The sequence below is a fragment of the Drosophila subpulchrella genome, chromosome X (assembly GCF_014743375.2).
Source record: "Drosophila subpulchrella strain 33 F10 #4 breed RU33 chromosome X, RU_Dsub_v1.1 Primary Assembly, whole genome shotgun sequence".
Taxonomy (NCBI): domain Eukaryota; kingdom Metazoa; phylum Arthropoda; class Insecta; order Diptera; family Drosophilidae; genus Drosophila; species Drosophila subpulchrella.
Window position 1 is genome coordinate 10531418 of NC_050613.1, and position 19269 is coordinate 10550686.

Here is a 19269-nt window from a genome sequence, read left to right on the forward strand (position 1 = left end):
CCTATAAAGCTTTTTAGGATAGAAAATCAGAATTAGAACCTTTTTCAAATATATTAATTGACTTTAATATTATTGTTTTCGAACCATACATTTTTGTCGCTCCAAATTTAGACCGTTACTTTTCTTGCACTTATCGAAATATCGATTTTTAGAATATAAAGAATTTTCAGGCTTTCTTATTATTAAGGTTTAAGGCTACAGGCTACAGAAAATTGTAAAATTCATAGATTTCCCAAATTCCATCAAATAGAACATAAGTTAAAATGTACCACAAATTACGGTACATTTTGTGCTTTGACAACGGTAAAAAGCTATCGATAACCGACCGCGCCTATCGGCCACTGTTGTGTATTCGGATTTTTGTATTCGAGTATACACTTTTTTCTTCCATCCTATCCATTGATTTTTCGCTGTTCAATTGGAGAAGTTGGTAAACAGGACACGGAATCCCCTCGAGAAACGCCCGAGAGAGATCCAAATCCGGAGCAACCATGTCGGAGGCCGCGGTGCCAGCTAGCAATGCGAATGCAAATGCCAGCGAGAAGATGGCCAGCTTGGTGCGGGAGGCGGAGAATCTGAAGACCAAGCTGGAGGAGGAGCGCCAGAAGCTGAACGACGTCAATCTGTCGAACATTGCCGAGCGGCTGGAGCAGATCGCCTATGTGAACATCAAGCCGCGCAAGGTGCTCAAAGGCCATCAGGCCAAGGTCCTGTGCACCGACTGGAGTCCCGACAAGCGTCACATCATCTCCTCGTCGCAGGACGGCCGGCTGATCATCTGGGATGCGTTCACCACGAACAAGGAGCATGCCGTCACCATGCCCACCACCTGGATCATGGCCTGTGCCTATGCTCCGTCGGGAAATTTCGTGGCTTGCGGCGGGCTGGATAACAAGGTCACCGTGTATCCGATTACCTCGGATGAGGAGATGGCCGCCAAGAAGCGCACGGTGGGCACTCACACCAGCTACATGTCGTGCTGCATCTACCCGAACTCGGATCAGCAAATTCTCACGGGCAGTGGCGATTCCACATGCGCCCTGTGGGACGTGGAGTCGGGTCAGCTGCTCCAAAGTTTCCACGGCCACTCCGGCGATGTAATGGCCATCGATCTGGCCCCCAACGAGACGGGCAACACCTTCGTCTCGGGCAGTTGCGATCGCATGGCCTTCATCTGGGACATGCGCTCGGGTCATGTGGTGCAGTCCTTCGAGGGCCACCAATCGGATGTGAATAGCGTCAAGTTCCATCCTTGCGGAGATGCCATAGCCACGGGATCCGATGACAGCAGCTGCCGGCTGTACGATATGCGAGCGGATCGCGAGGTGGCCGTCTTCGCCAAGGAGAGCATCATCTTTGGGGTCAACTCAGTGGACTTTTCGGTCAGCGGAAGGCTGCTGTTTGCTGGCTACAACGACTACACCGTCAACTTGTGGGACACCCTTAAGTCGGAGAGGGTGTGCCTGCTCTACGGGCATGAGAACAAGGTGTCCTGCGTCCAGGTCTCGCCCGATGGCACCGCTCTATCCACCGGCAGTTGGGATTACACCATCCGGGTGTGGGCCTAAGCCGTGCAGAACGAAAAGCCCATTGTTAGGGGGCATCTGTCCTGGACGGATGCTGCCTCGCTTTGTTTTCTCCTCTGTTCCATCTAGTCTCAATTTTGTTTTTGTTGTGCATTTCTAGGATATTTAATTTACGGATTTGGTATGGGTCATATCGGGACTACCAACTGCTGTATTATAATGAACCCAAGTATATATATATCTATGTATCTCGAAGTGTAACCATTATGCAACTAGCTATAAGTTCCTGTTCGAAATAAATGTTGAGCGATAGAAAAACTGGTGTTTGTTTGGAAAGAAAAACACCATTTGAATAACATTTATCAGGAATTTTATTGTACCTGGTATTGTGCGAAATGATTTCCTTATATTTTAATATACGCGGAAGAATACTCTGCTTAAAACTAGCTTAATATTGAACAGTTTTAACAGTATATACAGTTTGTCCTTAATGATATGTAGAAATTAATACTTTTTAAACATAAACGGGAAGCTTTTCTCTTTTAAATTGTTTAAGGGAAAGCCAGTAATATCTTTAAATTAAAATTTTTAAAGTGTTGGCTTGTTTAAAACTATGGCAGATACATATGTCAATAATTGGTACGATAGTGACTTAAACTAAATCAAGTTTTAATATACTTTTTAATCGTTCGAGTCTAGAACAGTGGACGTAATACTTGATGTATGTATCGTAGATATTGTGAGAAAAGTAGAGGGGATACAGAAGGTGATTTTGAGAGGCAGGCGATCCCCTCAATCAGGTCAGTAGGTGAACAGCATATCGATGGGTCCCGGCTCCACGCCCTCCGCGGCATTAGTCGTCGTCTGGAGCTTGTGTGCCCGCATGTGAGCGGAAAGGCCTGCCGCTTGGGCATAGGCATTTCCGCAGACCTTGCACTTGAACTTCTTGATTCCCAAATGCAGGTGCTTGTGGTGGTACAGCGCCTTCGGGCGGGAGAAGGCCGAATCGCACTTGTCACACTTGTAGGGCTTCTCGGTGGAGTGCATGGCCTGGTGTTCGTTGAGCAGCGACTTGGAGGCAAAGCGGCGGGCACAGGTTTGGCACTGGAAGGGTTTCTCGCCCGTATGCGTGCGCCGGTGGACGATCAACGCCTCCCGGTAGCGGGATCTATAGCCGCACAGCTCGCACACGTAGTTCCGCTCCTCACTGTGGACACGGCGATGCGAGGTGAGGTTGTGCTGGTTGACAAACGATTTGCCGCAGTTCTCGTGCTCGCATTTGAATGTCCGTGCGCCGGAGTGACCCTGCACATGGCGGAGCAGGGAACGCGAGCTCTTAAACACCTTGTCGCACAGCTGGCAGGCAAACTCCGTGTGCTCCTTGCGACGATGCTGGGCCAAAGCCCGATCCACATCGAAGGTGGCTTCGCAGTCGTCGCATTTGAACGCCTGCGGATGCGGGTGGCTCATCTTCAGGTGCGTGTTCAGGTATTTCTGGGTCGTGTACTTGCGATCGCAGTGTGGGCAGTTGTAGTCCTTCGGCTGGCGCTGCTTCTGAAAGGCGTAAGTGGTCAGGTATAAGAGATTGAAGGCCAATTAATACTTGTTTGTACGGTTAATTTCATTTTACAGCAGCTATGATATAGAATTCTTTGAAAATTACAAACTTAATTGGGTAAATTAGCAGCTTATTAAAATAGTTAAGTAGAATATTGGCATACAAAAGTATTCATTTTCATAAAATACATTTTGAAAAACCATTTAGAATTAGAGTTCTGTAAGTCTTTCTTTGGGACTACCTTAAAAACAGACTGCTGGTCCTCCTCCTCATCCAGTTGGTTACCCTTAGGATCTTCCATACCCCTCATCTTCTCCAGATCGCAGCCCTCGTTGTCGGAGGAATCGGAGGAACTGCCACGATCGGGCTGCCACATCGTATCCATGGTCTCCTCCTCCTCAGACTGTTTACCCTCAAGCGACATGATGCGCAGTGGATTGCCCTCTTCCTGGTCCAGTTCCTTTTCAGTCTCCTCTGCGTCCAGGGCATCCTCGTTGGACAGGAACTCCTCCTTCAGGCTATCCGCCAGCAAAGTTGTTGCATCTGTCGTTTGGAGCTCCTGTTCTCCAAATCTCGTGACCGTTTGGGTCAGGGGCCGGCCCTGCTTGTCAAAGTGCACATTCCGGATGTGGCGGGCGAAGTCCTCGAATCCAAAGTGCTTCATTTCGCAGAGCAGGCAAACTAATTGGAAGCTGTTCGCCTCCTGTTCGTAGAAGATCTCGCCGCATTTCGGACGCAACTGCTGCTGGGCGTGCAGACGCACATAGTCCACGTTGGCCAGGCAGTGTCTCAGCATTCTGCGCGCCGGCTGCTTTTAATTCATCCCAAAAATTGCAAAATGCAATATTATATTGAACAAAATACAAAATCACACAAGTGCAGCTGTTTTCGCTGCCGGTAGACTTCGATAGGCATTTAGTGCAGACACGAACCGAGGGGACCGATAGACCGTAAGCAAGGCCTCAAACCAAGGGTTAAGGCGTTTAACTGAAGGTTACAATTTAAAACTAACCGCATTTTGAATTAAAATAAAAGAAACCAATGAAGGGCTACTTTTTCAAATTTAATTCGGGATAAACTTCCCCAGAAAGTCAATTCTGATGCTGATATATAATAACCTGCGGATCTTTTAGCTCCTCGATGCTCTTGAGTCTCCTAGTGGCGCGCTGATTCCTTTGGCGGTGCATCCGCTTGTGCTGGGAGTATCCCGCCGCCTGGGCAAATGATTTGTCGCACTGCGAGCACTTGAAGCGCTTGCCATCCTCATGGAGCGGCCTGTGATGATAGAGAGCCCGCGAGCTGGAGAAACCCACATTGCAATCGGTGCAAATGTGCCTCAGGCGTCGTTGGGCAGTGTCCAAGTGCCGCTCCAGATGGGTTTTCAACTGATAGCTGGCCGGGAAGCTCGCCTGGCAGGTGTGGCAACTGAAGGGCTTCTCGCCGGTGTGACGCCGCCGATGGACCTGCAGATTCCAATGGATCGACGTACGATAGCCGCAGAACTCGCACATCAGTCGCTGTGGCCCTCGCCCGCCATCGCCATCCGAACTTGGAGTTGGACGTTCCGCCGACATGGTCGCCTCGCGTGTGCCAAATCTAAACGCCGGCACTATTGTTAGACGCACCGATTTACACCTTACCACTTGGCATTTGGCCGCTTCAGCAGTTGGGCCGATTAATTGCTGTCAAAACAACCGAATTGTTTGGCTAATTTAAGAACGGGTGGCTCTTTTGTGAATCAGATTCTGTTATATTTATCAATACAAAAAGGTTAACCGCGAAAATCGCCCATTTCCTTTGGGGGATTTCCAAATTCGAATATTATCCGCTGGCCGGGATTACAGATTACAGGGTTTCCTTCCGGTTTTAGTTTCACAGGACTTTTTCGAAATTGACTTGGTTGTCGGAAGCATTTCGTTATATGTACACTTCAAATGGGCTTACACTATATGTACGTGTATATTTTTAACTTTAACAAAGTTTAGTTTTCAACAAAAATCCTTTTAGTTATACTAAATTTAACCAAAGGCTAGGATTCTTAGCTTTCAATGCCATCTTAATATTTACATTATGTCAATCAAATTCGCTATTTCTAAATTTCAACTCGTTTGAATGCATTTTACAACTTTCAGGACCGTTTTATCTTTTAGCATGTTAAACTCAAAGTAGTTTTTAAACTGTTTTAAAGCTTATTTTAAGTTTAACATGCGGACGAGAAAACAGCCATAGTTTATCTAACTCTAGAGGAAGTGTACCAGTTATTTACAAATAAATTCGATGAAAATCCATGGAATGAAAACCGAAACAATACAAAAAAAATGAACCATTAAAAATATAGCTGTCTACTATAGCCTATGCCTGAGTTCCTAAACCTAAAACGTCACGATTGGAAGATACAAAGATGTAGCCTACATTTGTCCCTAGGATCCTCACGATCCTAACCGTTGAGCTCGTCGTTCCGGTGCTTGCGCATATGTCCAGCGAGTCCCGCCGCCTGGGCATAGGCATTCCCGCAGAGCTTGCAGACGAACTGCTTGGTGTCCGCGTGGAGGAACTTGTGATGATAGAGGCCCTTTTGCCGCGAAAAGGTCGCACCGCAAACGCTGCACACATGCGGCCGCTCCGTGGAATGCATGGCCATGTGCTCCCGCAGGCCGGAGTGGGAGGGGAATCGCTTGTCGCACACCTGGCAGCCGAATGGCCGCTCGCCCGTGTGGCTCCTGATGTGGACGCGCAGCGTCTCCTTGTTCCGGCAGCTGTAGCCGCAGCTCTCGCACACAAAGTTCTTCTGCTCCGTGTGCACCTTGCCGTGGTTGCGCATGTGGCGGACGGTGAAGAAGCGCTTGCCGCAGCCAGGATGCGGGCAGGGAACGTTGCGTTCGCTGGTGTGCTTTAGCTGGTGGCGCTTCAGCTCGTGGCGGGTTTTGTAGCGCCGACCGCAGACCTCGCAGGCAGCGCCGCCATGGGCCTGCACCATGTGCTCGTCCAGCAGGCGGAGGCGAGGCAATTGGGCCTCGCACTCCAGGCAGGTAAAGGTGGTGGAGCCTCCACCTCCCTCCTCGCCATTGTCGTGGTCCCGCTTTAAATGCTGCCTCAGGCTGTATTTCCCATGGTAGATCTTGCCGCAATGCTCGCATTTGTGCTCCTGGGCGGTGGAGGATGACTTGGCGGGCGCCTCCTTGGGAGGCTCGTAGTCGGCATCCTCGCTGTCCGCCTCTGGAGAGGCGGCATCCTTGTGCTGACGCACTATATGGCGCTCTAGGACTTTGCGGCTCTGGTAGACCTTCGTGCAGTGCGGACAGAAGTGGGGCGTCTTCGCCGACTGCCTGCTTTCGCTGTCCGGATCCAGTTTAATGGCGCACTCCTCCTGCTCGGAGTCCTCCTCCTTGTAGTCCACCTTGAGGGCTCTCACTTGACGCAGAGATTCGCTGGCTGCGGGTGCAGTATGATGATGGTCCACTTGCCACTTGATGATTGTCTGCCTGGTCGGCCGCTCCTCCTCCTCGTCCTGCTCCTGCCCCAGAGAGCCCCGCCCATCCTCGTCGTCGCTGTCCTCGTCGTGGTCGCCGCCAATCTCGTACCAGGCAAAGGGATTCACCTGCGCCACAATGGGCACCGGCGAGTTTTGCTCCCTATCTCGATCCCGCTCCTGCTTGAGGTCCGCTCCTCCGGCGTCCAGGGCCGCCTCCGTCTTTAGCAGCCCGTTCTCGAAGTGGACATTCTGGACGTGGAGCAAAAAGTCCCCGAAGACAAAGCTCTTCATCTCACAGAACGCACAGTCGATGCGAAAGCTGTGCAGGCTCTGGAAGTAGATCTCGCCGCACTTGGCGTTCGCCATTCCGGCGTACGTGTCCGGCTTGAGCGACTTGAGCATGGTAGCGGCTCTTTGCTCCCACCTGGCCGTTGCTCGCCAGGATTCGCGTCCTTTATTCGAATATTTTCGTCCAATAAGAACGCGAGCTTGCAGTGTTGAACAGCTGTTCCTGTTGCAGGTGCCACTGTGCTGTTGGCGAGATTTGTTTACGCTAAAAGTAGCTAGATTTTCACGCTAACGTTTTTTTTTAAATTTAATTTTCGTTGTCTTTTTTAATGATCAATTTTGAATATTTATTTTACTTATAATTTGCACCAGATAGATGCGACTTTTGTTTATTCACTGTCTTTTGTTCAGAGCTAGGAATAATTGTTGGAAATATTTTATCAGGTTATTAACAGAAAATTTTAACCAATATATTTTATAAGTTCCTACTGTAAAAGCGCCTTTTTTCCCGAATACTTAGAAATATAAGTTAGCTTTTTAAAGCTATTTGTCTAATTAGACACCTTTAATCCTTCGCCAGTTGCCAACACTGGCTTCCTCCCAGCACTGTCGATATCGATATCCGATAGACCCCGATAGGTTGCGTTGTGGCAACACGAGATTCCGATTTCGCATTCCTCCGGAGAATTGAATTTAGCCGTGAATTAAACCCATTGAACCGCCAGCCATGCATCCCGATCTCACGGAGCGCATTCTCCAGCAGCTGGAGACCGCCGACAAGGTGGACACCCTGGACCTGGCGGCGCTGTTTGCCGAGGATCACCAGAAGATAGTGGGCGCCTTGAAGAGCATACAGGCGCATGGCGAACTGGTCACCGCGGAGACGGCCACCCACAAGAGTCTGGGCCTCACGGACGAGGGTCGCGCTGTCGTGGAGCATGGGAGTCACGAGGCTTTGGTCTACGCCGCTGTTCCCCCAGAGGGAATCGCCCAGGCAGCTCTGATGGCAGCCGGCGGGCCAAATGGCAAAGTGGGCTTCAGCAAGGCCATGTCCCACGGCTGGATTCTGGTGGACAAGAGCGTCAGTCCGCCGCTGGTGCGCCGCAAGGTGGACACAATCACCGACGTGGTGAGGAACCAACTGCAGCAGGTGGCCCAGGGCAAGGGCGACCAGCTGCCCGCCAAGGAGGTGACCGACTTCAAGAAACGCAAGCTCCTCCAGGAAACGACCACCAAGAGCTTTGTCCTGGCCCGCGGCCCCGAGTTCGCCACCACGCTCACCAAGCTGGAGACGGATCTCACGGTGGAAATGCTCGCCAGCGGTCTGTGGGATCAGCTCAAGTTCAAGGCCTACAACTTTGATGCCTTAGGTGCGCCACCAACGCGGGGACATCTCCATCCTCTGCTCAAAGTGCGCACCGAGTTCCGGCAAATATTCCTTGAGATGGGCTTCTCTGAGATGCCCACCAACAACTATGTAGAGTCGTCGTTCTGGAACTTCGATGCGCTCTATCAGCCGCAACAGCACCCGGCTCGCGATGCCCACGACACGTTCTTTGTGAACAATCCGGCCAAGAGCCACAAGTTCCCGCAAGACTATCTGGAGCGGGTGAAGAAGGTGCACTCGCAGGGCGGCTATGGATCCAAGGGTTACGGCTACGACTGGAAGCTGGAGGAGGCGCAGAAGAATCTGCTGCGGACCCACACGACGGCCGTGAGTGCCAGGATGCTGTACAAACTGGCCAACCAGGAGGGCGGCTTTAAGGCGGCCAAGTACTTCAGCATCGACAAGGTGTTCCGCAACGAAACACTGGACGCCACCCATCTGGCGGAGTTCCATCAGGTGGAGGGTGTGATTGCAGATGTTGGCCTCACGCTGGGCGATCTCATTGGCACGCTGTACGAGTTCTTCAGGAAGCTGGGCATCACGCAGCTGGAATTCAAGCCTGCCTACAATCCCTACACGGAGCCCAGCATGGAGATCTTCTGCTATCATCCCGGTCTGGGCAAGTGGATCGAGGTGGGCAACTCGGGCGTCTTCCGGCCGGAGATGCTGCTGCCCATGGGTGTGCCAGAGAATGTGAACGTAATTGCCTGGGGTCTGTCGCTGGAGCGACCCACCATGATCAAGTACGGCATCAACAACATCAGGGATCTTGTGGGACCCAAGGTGGATCTGAAGATGGTGGAGGAGGGCCCAATCTGCCGGCTGGATCATGCTTAATTCCTTAAAAAACCCTAGGATCCGCCATCAAATTGCATTTTTTTTAAAACAAACGAATGTTCCAAAAATATTTATAAATAAAGTTTCCACCACAGAAAATGCCTTTGAATATTTAAGGAAACTAATTTATAAATTATATTATACAAAACATAGAAGTTTTTAAATTTTGGCGGGCTGCCTCAGCTGTTGTCCAGGGCTGTCGAGTACCACAAAATGTTTTGTCTTTAAATTAGCTGTGCTTGCCTAGAATTTTATAAAAACCAAATTTTTAATAAAAGCCTGCTTACTTAAGCCTTTAAAGTGAAGAAATGTTTGTAAATCAAATATAAAATATCGAAGATAAAATATGCGTGCTACTTGACAACCCTGCCACAACGTCACAAACACACACACATGCAAGCGCGCGAAGAAAACAATAACAAACGAACAATCCAAACAAAAAATCGAAAATTCGTCATCAAGCGCTGGAGTTTTGGCCTTAAAAATGGCTACCAATCCGACGCAGACACTCCACCAGGCGATCCAGGCCAAATTTGGCCTCCAGGGCGCCAGCGATTCGCCCACATTGGGCGGTACAAGTGGCACGCCCCCACAAACGACGCCCAGATTTGTTATTCCGCAGCTGAAAATTCCTCAGTTGCAACTGCAGGCGGCCACTGCGGATGCGGCTGCCCAGCGGGAATCCCGTCTGGCGGCGGACGCCCACAACCAGTTGCTGCTCAACGAGATCCAGCTGAGGCGACGCCAGCGATCGGAGAGCGAGAACCAGGTGTTGCAATCGACGACGGGCACGGGATTTGTGATTCCCCAATTGGCGGCGACGACGACGCTCGGAAAGCCACTGAACATACCACTCCTAGCCCGGCTGGAGCACGGTGTGGATCGGCTGCGGATACGGGACGATGGAGGCGATGGGGCCAAGGCTGGAGCCACCACTACGTCCACGCCAGCACCACTCATTGACCTCTCGTCCACGGTGATAGCTGCCAGCAAGGATGCACCGCCCAAGGAGTCGGCCAGCAAGGCGCGCCAGCTGACCAGCCGGGAGAACTTTGACATACCCTTCATTGCCTGCGATCGCGGTAGAAGGAGCACGCCCACCGGAGGTCTGCTGGCCAACCGCCGGCGATCCCTCAACGCCGAGGACGAGGAGGCGGCCGAGGACGAGCTGGCCAACCAGGCGCCCGCGAATACCAACTACCTGGAGCAGCCGGGACCCATTGGTCAAATGCTAGACGCTGTGGTGGGCTACCCGGAACCGAGGAGGCCCCGACTGGAGTACGCCGTCACCCGGCTGGAGCGGCAGCATCTGAGGATGTGCCAGCGGGAGGACTACGGCAGCCAGGTCAAGAGATTCCGTTTCGATACTCCCTCGCCGGATGAGCTGGTCAAGCAGGCGCTGCAGAAGTCCTGGCGCGTCTCGCGCACTTGACTTAAACACCCGTCGCATTCTTTAGTTGACAATTACCGAAAAGTAAAATCAAAACCCCTGAAACTGGTGTAATAACCAAAATTTTAAGATTATTATTTTAGTTCACCGTTTTAAAAGAAATTAAAATATTATTGATTACGTTTATGATTTTTATTGCTTGTTTACAAGATATAATGGTATGACAAAAATATACGCATTATTTTTGTAAAATCTGAAAATAAAAATATTTTAAGAAGTGTTTGTGAAAAGGTTTTAGTTTGATAACTCATATATTTCAAAATACGCCTACAGACCTGGAAAACCAAGTACAACAACATGTTATTTTTAAATCAAGTTTCAAAATATCAAAAAAATTAAAAAACAAAAACCGCGCCCATGTTTTAAATGCCACCATTCCGAAATATATCGACAAACGGTCTCACTAAAAGCCCAGGTGTCGATGTTAAACATCGATGTTTGTCCACCTCTAGGCAAAGTAATAACGTTATGCGTAATCTTGCCATCTCCCTTTTCTACTGACACTTACGCTGAGGCTATCTCCCTTTTTACTGACTCTTACGGTGGCTTACGTTTTGCTGGCTCTTACGTTTTGTTCGTTGCCCCGAAACGGAAGGAAAATTGCTTTTATTCCCTGCGAATCTGGATCTGTGTTTCGTGTTGAACTCGAGTTTTTACTTCGTTTGTTATCCTTTCCATTTCACTTGGATGTGCAATTGGCCGCCGCTAAAAATACGTACCAATAACGAAACGCAAAATACTAAATTAGCTTGCTAGAACGCAATTCGAAGGAGAGAGGAAACTACAAAATTATAGCAAGAAAAAAACAAACGACGAGGAGGCGTTGGAATAATAAAAAGAAGTTCTCTGTTCTTGTTGTGCGCCCCCCGTGTGTGTGAGTGTGTGTGTGTGGTGTGTCGGTGTCCGGAGACTGTGCATTGGTGTGCGTGTGCGTATTGCTGTCACTTTCTGGCGCGCACACACAAGATATATATACATACACACAGAACTTTGAAAAAGCGGTGGCCACCACACGCCCCCTTTCCAGACCACCACCCCCCATCCCGTTGTCTGGATGTGTGCGCCCGGTTCCGGTGCCGTTTGGTTACCGTTACCGTTCCCGTGCCCGTGCATCTGGATCTGGAAGCAGTGTGCGTGCGAGTGAGAGGGCGCCATTCGTCTAAGGAGCAGCCACAGGAGCAAGAGCAGGACAACAGAGGAGCTTGAGTTGCCGGTACCGTTACAGGTAATATATATATATATACATATATATATATATATGTATTTATGAGTGTGCATGGTGGATACGGATACGGACACACATGGATACAGATACAGATACAGAGATACATTCCAAACCGAGTCGGCTGTGTGCAATTTTCGCTTTTCATGCACATTTTATTATTTATTTTTTGTTCGCCAACCAATTCAATCCGATCTAACCCCTCCTGCGTGCGGCGCTCGTGGATTTTGTTATTTTCGGTAATTTATTGCCCCGCCTTCGATAAGATGGAAAATTCCAAACTGCCCACAGATTAGGCGTGTGTATATATATTCTCGTTCTGGTTCTGTTTCTGTTTCTCTGGCTGCTGTAACGCAACGCAACGCAACTAACAAAAAAAAAAGAAGGAAAATAGAAGAGACGAAAGCGTCTGCAAGCGCAGACATTTGACCTTGTTGGGGACAATAACAATAATAACAACAATAGTGACACAAACAACAATAACAACCCACGCAGACAGACGATTGCATTTGTGATTTGCTATTTGCTATTTGCCGTTTGCTATTCCAATTGCGAAAGGAAATCTGAATTGAATTCGATTCTTGAAGAAATCGGAATCTAAAGTAACATTTAATAGATTACCCATATAAACAGACGCACACAGGCCCAGGCAATTATCACAAACATCGTCATCAGGGTCGGGCTTTTATCAGATCCAGCCGCTCCGCACACAAACACAAACATCACACACATGCAAGCCAATTATCAGGTTTTAATTACTAAAGCACGCACAACTAAACTTATTCCACTATTCCAGATCAAAAACACACACAGCAAGTGGCGGCGGGAAGCAGGAGCACCGTTCCAGTATTCCACACTAGGTGATCAACAAACAAAAAACACAAAAAGGCAAGCAAAGGAGCCAGTGCGTCCACCAGTGGAAAGGCAGCAGCAGCATCAGGAGCAGCAGGCGGAGGAGGAGGAGTAGGAGGAGGAGGAGGAGCAAACCCGGAAGTCCCAGGAAAACTCCCCCTGAGACCCTGAGATGTTGCCATTCACCCCGCAGGTGGTCAAGCGTTTGTTAGCACTCAAAAAGGGCAACGAGGACAACAGCGTCGAGGGCAAGTGGTCGGAGAAGGCCGTCAAGAATCTGGTGAAGAAGATCAAGAAGAATTCGCAGCTGGAGGAGCTTGAGCGGGCCATCTCGACACAAAACTGCCAGACGAGGTGCGTGACGGTGCCGCGCAGCAAGCCAGCTCCCGCCGGCGAGCATCTGCGCAAGGGTCTGCCGCACGTCATCTACTGTCGCCTCTGGCGCTGGCCGGATCTCCAATCCCAGAATGAACTGAAGCCCCTCGACCACTGCGAGTACGCCTTCCATCTGCGCAAGGAGGAGATCTGCATCAATCCGTATCACTACAAGAAGATTGAGCTGTCCATCCTGGTGCCCAAATCGCTGCCCACGCCGCCCGACTCCATTGTCGACTATCCGCTGGATAACCATACGCACCAGATACCGAACAATACCGATTATAATGCGGCGATAATTCGCAGCGCCTCGTTGAGTCCGCCGCAGTATATGGAATTGGGCGGTGCCGGGCCCGTTTCCGTATCATCGTCCACCAGTTCGACGCCAGCGACCGCCACCGGTGGCGGTGGTCCCTCCTCCTCCTCGTCGTCATCCTCGTCCGCCGCCTCCGCGTATCAGCAGCAACAGCAGCAGCTGTCCTTTGGCCAAAACATGGACTCGCAGTCGAGTGTGCTCAGTGTGGGCAGCAGCATTCCCAACACCGGCACCCCGCCGCCCGGCTATATGAGCGAGGATGGTGACCCCATCGATCCCAACGACAACATGAACATGTCGCGTCTAACGCCCCCCGCCGATGCAGCCCCCGTGATGTACCACGAGCCGGCCTTCTGGTGTTCCATCTCCTATTACGAGCTGAACACGCGCGTCGGCGAGACCTTTCACGCCTCGCAGCCCTCGATCACGGTGGATGGCTTTACCGATCCTTCCAATTCGGAGCGCTTCTGCCTCGGCCTGCTGTCCAATGTGAATCGCAACGAGGTCGTCGAGCAGACGCGCCGTCACATTGGCAAGGGCGTCCGGCTGTACTATATTGGTGGCGAGGTGTTCGCCGAATGCCTGAGCGACTCGTCCATCTTTGTACAGAGCCCGAATTGCAACCAGCGATACGGCTGGCATCCGGCCACCGTGTGTAAGATACCGCCCGGCTGCAATCTGAAGATCTTCAATAACCAGGAGTTCGCCGCCCTGCTGTCACAGTCCGTGTCGCAGGGATTCGAGGCCGTCTACCAGTTGACGCGCATGTGCACCATCCGCATGTCGTTCGTCAAGGGCTGGGGTGCCGAATATCGCCGCCAGACGGTCACCTCGACGCCCTGCTGGATCGAACTGCATCTGAACGGGCCGCTCCAGTGGCTGGATCGTGTGCTCACGCAGATGGGCTCGCCGCGGCTGCCGTGCAGCTCCATGTCGTAAGCGCATCGGCCGGTTCCGGTTTTCAATTTTCCCCTCCCCAAGTTGCCCGCTCAAAAAAGCGCCGGAGTTTAAGGCCCATTTGGAGCTGAAACAAGAAACCTAGAAAGCCCAGTACGGCGCTGACAAGTAACACTGATGAACTGAATAAGAAGAAGGTGTACTATCCTCAAGAATTTGCGTTAGTAAATATATCCTTGAATATCGTTTTTCGGTACTAATCGAATGCAATTTTGATTAGAATTAAGATATATTTACATCCGCAAGTTCTAGATGAAATTGGTATACGATCGAGAACCTTTCGTTCGATTTTTAATTAAAATCCCTAAGCACATAGGCAGTGAAAATTGTAATACGCCTGCAGGGGTATTAGGTTGCACATTTTTGATCACTAGCTTTAGAAAAAAGTTAAATTGAATTGCCAAAAAACAATCGAACAAAAGCCGGGCATATATGGCATATGCCGTACTATCCTTAAACTATGTATGTTATCAAGAAATTCCCTAAATGGCTTGTAGAAACCCTAAAATGCATACTATACCTTGCTGTTAAATGTAAATCAATTAGCCCGCTTCATCAGTGTTGCCGGTCAGAACCTCCATGGGAATGCAAAATGAGAATCGGAATTGGTTTCAAAGAGAAAACCAAGAAAAATTCTGAGAGCACATATGAAATAAGTTCAGGCAAATTATATACGAGTACGTACTTGAGTAATTGAAAACAAATGGTAGATGCAAAACCAGATACAGATAGAGGATATATCTATATACAAAGAGCACACACTTACATGTGGGATATATATCTTTACAAGCATATATGAGAGAGAAACATGTATTTGGCGTTACAAGTTTAGGACTATATATTGTGTAGGTGGAAACAGTGGAGAGTTACAGTTTTCGATAAGAAGCAACAATTTTTTTAAAAATTTTACACACAAAAAAAAGAGGAAATAACCGAAATGGAACCGACCAGGAACACACAAAAACCGAAAGATACCCCGAATCTGTGTGCGTAGAGTTGGTAGCGCTAGAAGCGAGAGAGTCAAAATTCTTTGAGAAAGAAGCAAAACAATTATATCGGTGATTTGGAACAGAAGAAAGGATGAGCAAAACAGGAACTGGGATTTATCAAGCTTGAAGCTTACACACACAGACAAAAAACACACACACACTCTACCATACATTGCAAATGTACATAAGACCAAATAATTGAAATTATTCACGCAGGACCTCCACTTGATCGAGTATGGGATTATTAATATATCCGTTTGATGATGGTTGTTAAACGTTTCGATTTTCGCTTAGTACGTGTGTGTTAAAAATTCGTCAAAACTCTTAAAACGCAGTCAGCTCTTGTTAGTCGTAATATCCGTAAAATGCGATCATATATCCTATATGTAAAGCACTTGCCCAACAAAATTTGAATGCCGCAAATCAAGTCAGGCCCATTTGAGGTCCCATTTTGTTCAGAAATGCATTTATTGTGTACCAAAACGAGAGATTCTTATTTCTTTATCACCCTCGGGATTCGAACCGGTAGCTCAACCAATATGCAATATGGTTTGCCGGTGTTGGCCGGATTTTGCTTGGCAAGTGCGCGTTTTTTTTGGGTCTAGATCTTAAGTCTATATATGTAACGAAATTCGCTAGCTTATCTTAACATTTTTAAGAGCCTCAACCAGTTTATGTTCGAGTTCAATTTGTTTCTACTTCAACATTTTGCGGATTCTTTTAATTTTTTTTTTGTCCTTCGCTTCGCTGTTACAACCAAAAATAACTGTACCGCCCGGCCAGTGTTGAACAGTGCACAGTACGCGGCAGCCAGTGTTGGCTAGCGCTCTTGCCCTCTGACTACGGCGTGACTTTAATTTAAGTTTTGTCTATTGTTTTCCCCCTTTGTTGCTTTTAAGTTTCTCACGTAGTTTTTGTGTGCAGACACTTGATCCTGATTGGCAATCAATCGAATAAACGATCGCGAACGAGATATTGTTTTGTTAATTGGCTCTAATTACGGTTTTGAACCACCCTACACCCTGGTCTTGAATTAATCAATTGTTTTTTGTATTTCCGGCTAAACCCGCTAATAATGTAATGTAATCTTTAAGTTATGCCTAACGAAACAAAGCAAAGAAGGCGAACAATGCAGCAACAGTCAACAGTCTTCGGACCCCGATCGCCAGGATCGTGAACACAACCACAGAACCAGCAACCCCGTACCCGTAACTTTATAAAGTATAAATACAAATATATACATATATCTAATATGCAAGCATGCAGATAAAGACAAACAGAATTCGTATATATAAATAAACACTTATATTGAATGGAAAGCGCAGCCCAAGCCCACTTTGGAGGAGCTTTGGCTTGGGTCGGGTCTCAGGTTTTGTGGATTGAGTATGAGTTGAAAGGGGAGAGGCTTGCAGTTCTTAATAGGATCTTTCTGTAACTAAATTATATTACTTTATAGTTTAGTAGGTAAAATACCTTAATTTATATTGAATTATTTAAGTATAGTTCTTTGAACTTAAGCTTCTTAAATCTCTTCCAAAGGCAAGCCTCTTCCTAGCTTAGAAATGTTCTTAAATTATACGATGAAGCTAAAGTTTTGGTGCATCGTTTACAACAAACTCAGCATTACTCCGTCAGCGTTCGTGCACCTTGAGGTGCTGTTTGTGATTGGATTTGCGCAGGAATCGCGCCGGACAAATGGGACAGGCGAAGGGACGCAGCTGGGAGTGGGCAATCTGGTGGTGCTTCAGCTCCGAGGCGCTGAAGAATCGCTTGCCGCACTGAGGCTGCGGACAGGCGAAGTCCCGCTGGTTGTAGTGCCTCTTCAGGTGGATGCTCAGGTAGCATTGATCCGTCAGAACGCGACTGCAAATCGGGCAGGTGAAGCTGAGCGCGGATGTATCTCGCTGTTCGTGCTCCTCCAACGGATGATCGGGATCCGGATCGGTTTGCGTCGCATGCCTTAGCTTGGTGTGGATGCGACGGGCGTGGATGGAGTGAAAGGAGAGGGGACAGTCCTTTACCAAACACGGATACGGTTTCTCCCCGGTATGCAATCTTCGATGGACAGCCAGGTAGTTGGCGTACCGAAATCCCTTGTCGCAAATATCACACTTGTGCGGACGCTCCGCCGTGTGGGTCACTGCATGGATGCGAAGCTTGTTTAGTTGCCTGAATGCCTTGCCGCACTCCTCGCACACGTGCGGCTTCTCGTCCGTGTGGGTCATCTTGTGGATGCGCAGATTGTAGGCCTCCGAGAAGCGTCTGCCGCAAACGTCACAAATGTGATCCTTTACAGCTCCCAGGCGACGTCTAGTCGGTGGTCTCCGCTTGGGTTTACATGTGTCTTCTATCTTTTGTGGTGCTTCTGTGGTGTTTCGCTGCTGGAGAGCCTAGGGGGAAGCAATATATAACCATGTTACTTATATATTAAAAGGCATAATGATATATGTATGGATTCTCAAAATTTGTTTCGAAAACCATTTCATTGTATACCCTCAAATATGGTGTTATTTATAAAACCATATCCAATTTTTAAAAAAGGTTATCTTAACTAAGCTTTGAGCTTCACACAAAAAAGTGAAATATATACTTTGTTCCGAAAACCATTTATTTGTAAACCCTCAAATATGGTATTATTTACAAAACCATACCATTTAAAAAAGCTTTAAAAAACCTTACACGAATCTCAAAAGAAAACATTACCTTTTAAAAATAGATTCAGTGAAAATATACAATTTGTAATTTGATTCGAAAACAATTTATTTTTATACCCTTAAATATGATACTATTTTTTTATCAAATCATTCCCAATTTTATTTAAAAGTTTTTGAAAAGCTTACACAAATCTCAAAAAAATATCTTCAATGAGTTTAACCCATAAAATTAATCTCCATAGTATACCTGTTTTTGCTCACAGATCGCTTGAGATCTTAACTGAATGGGGTTGACCAGTTCCAGAAGATCGAATTCCGAACTCGGACTGAGCAGCTCCATCTCCATGGACCCATTTTCTCCGGAGAGATCCTCCAGTTGGGCAAATAGTTGCAGATCCTCGAGGCAAACGCCATAATTACTCTGATCTTCCATTGAAAATCTGCCCAGTTCGGCATCCGTGATGGATATAAGCTCTTTAGATCGCATGTTGGTGCTTAGCTTCCGTCCGGATTGCTGATGATTCGCCAACTGCCGTCCAAGACTTCCGCTGGCACCGCACATACAAAAAGTAGAGCCCACGGATTCCGGGCAAGCGTCGATAAGATTGCGCCGTGTTTAATTATGTAGTATATTATTACAGGCTGTAGTTATTGGCCATGGAATCAAGCCGAACAAGCGGGTGTCGCTTGTATTTTTATTTTATCGAAGTGTCGTCCATAAAGTCTCCCTATAAATGAATGATTAGCCCGCTGGTCTGCACTTTAAACGCTGGCGGTCCGAACTTTGAGCCAATATGACACCGACTACTCTACATACATATATGAATAAGTTCAAACACGTATAACCGACAATTTTGTCTATGGCTCAACTTTATCGGGTTGCCCTGATAAGACTCTGTGCAACAGCCCTAATCGTTTGCTGTTCAGTAGAGAAGTGGTAGCTATGGGTAGCAGAAAACTTAGATCGAAGGTGTTCCCCGTCGAGAGATCATCTACCACCGCCCAGTTCCCATGGATTCAAAGTTCGAAATGAAATTAAAAGCAAATCAAACATTTAAGATCGTCAATTTGGTGGACAGTTTGGCATGGGCGGTGTGGTCAACTATGCTTAGAAGGGGTCGTTTAAGTTTGTTGGCAAAACATTTCTTATTTCTATCATATAATTTATTCATTTTTATTACCTACTTTTTTATTATTACCCCCTCTTTTTGCCACCCTTGGAAATATTGAAATGTAATCAAAGAGTTGCAAAGCTGCGCAATGAGCTAATTACGGTCTTCAGTAAAAGGTATACCTGGTATAGTCATAGTTTAGAGAGAGACAAAGTACGATATGGACGTAGTCATTATTTTTTTCACACGAAAATTAAAGTAATTATTTTTACTA

The 19269-nt window shown here is 47.9% G+C and overlaps 8 protein-coding genes across 9 annotated transcripts; 4 read left to right on the forward strand and 4 right to left on the reverse strand.

Annotated features, from left to right (window-relative positions):
• Positions 1 to 343: 343 nt before the first annotated feature.
• Positions 344 to 1844, forward strand: LOC119555844 (guanine nucleotide-binding protein subunit beta-5). The gene has a single exon (XM_037867472.1). The coding sequence runs from the start codon at positions 492 to 494 to the stop codon at positions 1566 to 1568; it is 1077 nt and encodes a 358-aa protein (XP_037723400.1). The 5' UTR covers positions 344 to 491; the 3' UTR covers positions 1569 to 1844.
• Positions 1845 to 1892: 48 nt separating this feature from the next.
• Positions 1893 to 3974, reverse strand: LOC119555842 (zinc finger protein 664). The gene is made up of 2 exons (XM_037867471.1): positions 3326 to 3974; positions 1893 to 3080 (listed from the first exon to the last, which is right to left on the reverse strand). The coding sequence occupies exons 1-2, from the start codon at positions 3878 to 3880 to the stop codon at positions 2328 to 2330; spliced, it is 1308 nt and encodes a 435-aa protein (XP_037723399.1). The 5' UTR covers positions 3881 to 3974; the 3' UTR covers positions 1893 to 2327.
• A 162-nt stretch (positions 3975 to 4136) lies between these two features.
• On the reverse strand, positions 4137 to 4688 carry LOC119557080 (zinc finger protein 214). Its single transcript, XM_037869632.1, has one exon. It carries the CDS (start codon positions 4656 to 4658, stop codon positions 4176 to 4178), a length of 483 nt encoding a protein of 160 aa, XP_037725560.1. The 5' UTR covers positions 4659 to 4688; the 3' UTR covers positions 4137 to 4175.
• A 331-nt stretch (positions 4689 to 5019) lies between these two features.
• Positions 5020 to 7046, reverse strand: LOC119557802 (zinc finger protein 771). Its single transcript, XM_037870706.1, has one exon. The coding sequence runs from the start codon at positions 6956 to 6958 to the stop codon at positions 5522 to 5524; it is 1437 nt and encodes a 478-aa protein (XP_037726634.1). The 5' UTR covers positions 6959 to 7046; the 3' UTR covers positions 5020 to 5521.
• Positions 7047 to 7469: 423 nt separating this feature from the next.
• LOC119557777 (phenylalanine--tRNA ligase alpha subunit) lies at positions 7470 to 9167 on the forward strand. Its single transcript, XM_037870677.1, has one exon. The coding sequence runs from the start codon at positions 7572 to 7574 to the stop codon at positions 9066 to 9068; it is 1497 nt and encodes a 498-aa protein (XP_037726605.1). The 5' UTR covers positions 7470 to 7571; the 3' UTR covers positions 9069 to 9167.
• Positions 9168 to 9454: 287 nt separating this feature from the next.
• LOC119558276 lies at positions 9455 to 10642 on the forward strand. The gene has a single exon (XM_037871651.1). It carries the CDS (start codon positions 9553 to 9555, stop codon positions 10498 to 10500), a length of 948 nt encoding a protein of 315 aa, XP_037727579.1. The 5' UTR covers positions 9455 to 9552; the 3' UTR covers positions 10501 to 10642.
• A 428-nt stretch (positions 10643 to 11070) lies between these two features.
• On the forward strand, positions 11071 to 16506 carry LOC119558274 (mothers against decapentaplegic homolog 3). Of its 2 annotated transcripts, none has more exons than XM_037871647.1 (2): positions 11071 to 11743; positions 12537 to 16506. In XM_037871647.1, exon 2 carries the CDS (start codon positions 12765 to 12767, stop codon positions 14220 to 14222), a length of 1458 nt encoding a protein of 485 aa, XP_037727575.1. In that variant the 5' UTR covers positions 11071 to 11743; positions 12537 to 12764; the 3' UTR covers positions 14223 to 16506. The 2 variants fall into 2 exon arrangements, with proteins under 2 accessions (XP_037727575.1, XP_037727576.1); XM_037871648.1 differs by lacking the exon at positions 11071 to 11743 and adding an exon at positions 11852 to 11979.
• LOC119558275 (zinc finger protein 567) lies at positions 16458 to 19243 on the reverse strand. The gene is made up of 2 exons (XM_037871650.1): positions 18131 to 19243; positions 16458 to 17619 (listed from the first exon to the last, which is right to left on the reverse strand). The coding sequence occupies exons 1-2, from the start codon at positions 18443 to 18445 to the stop codon at positions 16861 to 16863; spliced, it is 1074 nt and encodes a 357-aa protein (XP_037727578.1). The 5' UTR covers positions 18446 to 19243; the 3' UTR covers positions 16458 to 16860.
• Positions 19244 to 19269: the final 26 nt, after the last annotated feature.

Coding starts and splice junctions, on each gene's coding strand:
- LOC119557080 (XM_037869632.1), bottom strand. CDS start 4,658: ATGTCGGCGGAACGTCCAACTCCAAGTTCGGATGGCGATGGCGGGCGA.
- LOC119557777 (XM_037870677.1), top strand. CDS start 7,572: ATGCATCCCGATCTCACGGAGCGCATTCTCCAGCAGCTGGAGACCGCC.
- LOC119555842 (XM_037867471.1), bottom strand. CDS start 3,880: ATGCTGAGACACTGCCTGGCCAACGTGGACTATGTGCGTCTGCACGCC. Junction 3,081..3,325: donor ACCAGCAGTCTGTTTTTAAG/GTAGTCCCAAAG, acceptor TACGCCTTTCAG/AAGCAGCGCCAGCCGAAGGA.
- LOC119558276 (XM_037871651.1), top strand. CDS start 9,553: ATGGCTACCAATCCGACGCAGACACTCCACCAGGCGATCCAGGCCAAA.
- LOC119557802 (XM_037870706.1), bottom strand. CDS start 6,958: ATGCTCAAGTCGCTCAAGCCGGACACGTACGCCGGAATGGCGAACGCC.
- LOC119558274 (XM_037871647.1), top strand. CDS start 12,765: ATGTTGCCATTCACCCCGCAGGTGGTCAAGCGTTTGTTAGCACTCAAA.
- LOC119558275 (XM_037871650.1), bottom strand. CDS start 18,445: ATGTGCGGTGCCAGCGGAAGTCTTGGACGGCAGTTGGCGAATCATCAG. Junction 17,620..18,130: donor CGATCTGTGAGCAAAAACAG/GTATACTATGGA, acceptor GCTTCCCCCTAG/GCTCTCCAGCAGCGAAACAC.
- LOC119555844 (XM_037867472.1), top strand. CDS start 492: ATGTCGGAGGCCGCGGTGCCAGCTAGCAATGCGAATGCAAATGCCAGC.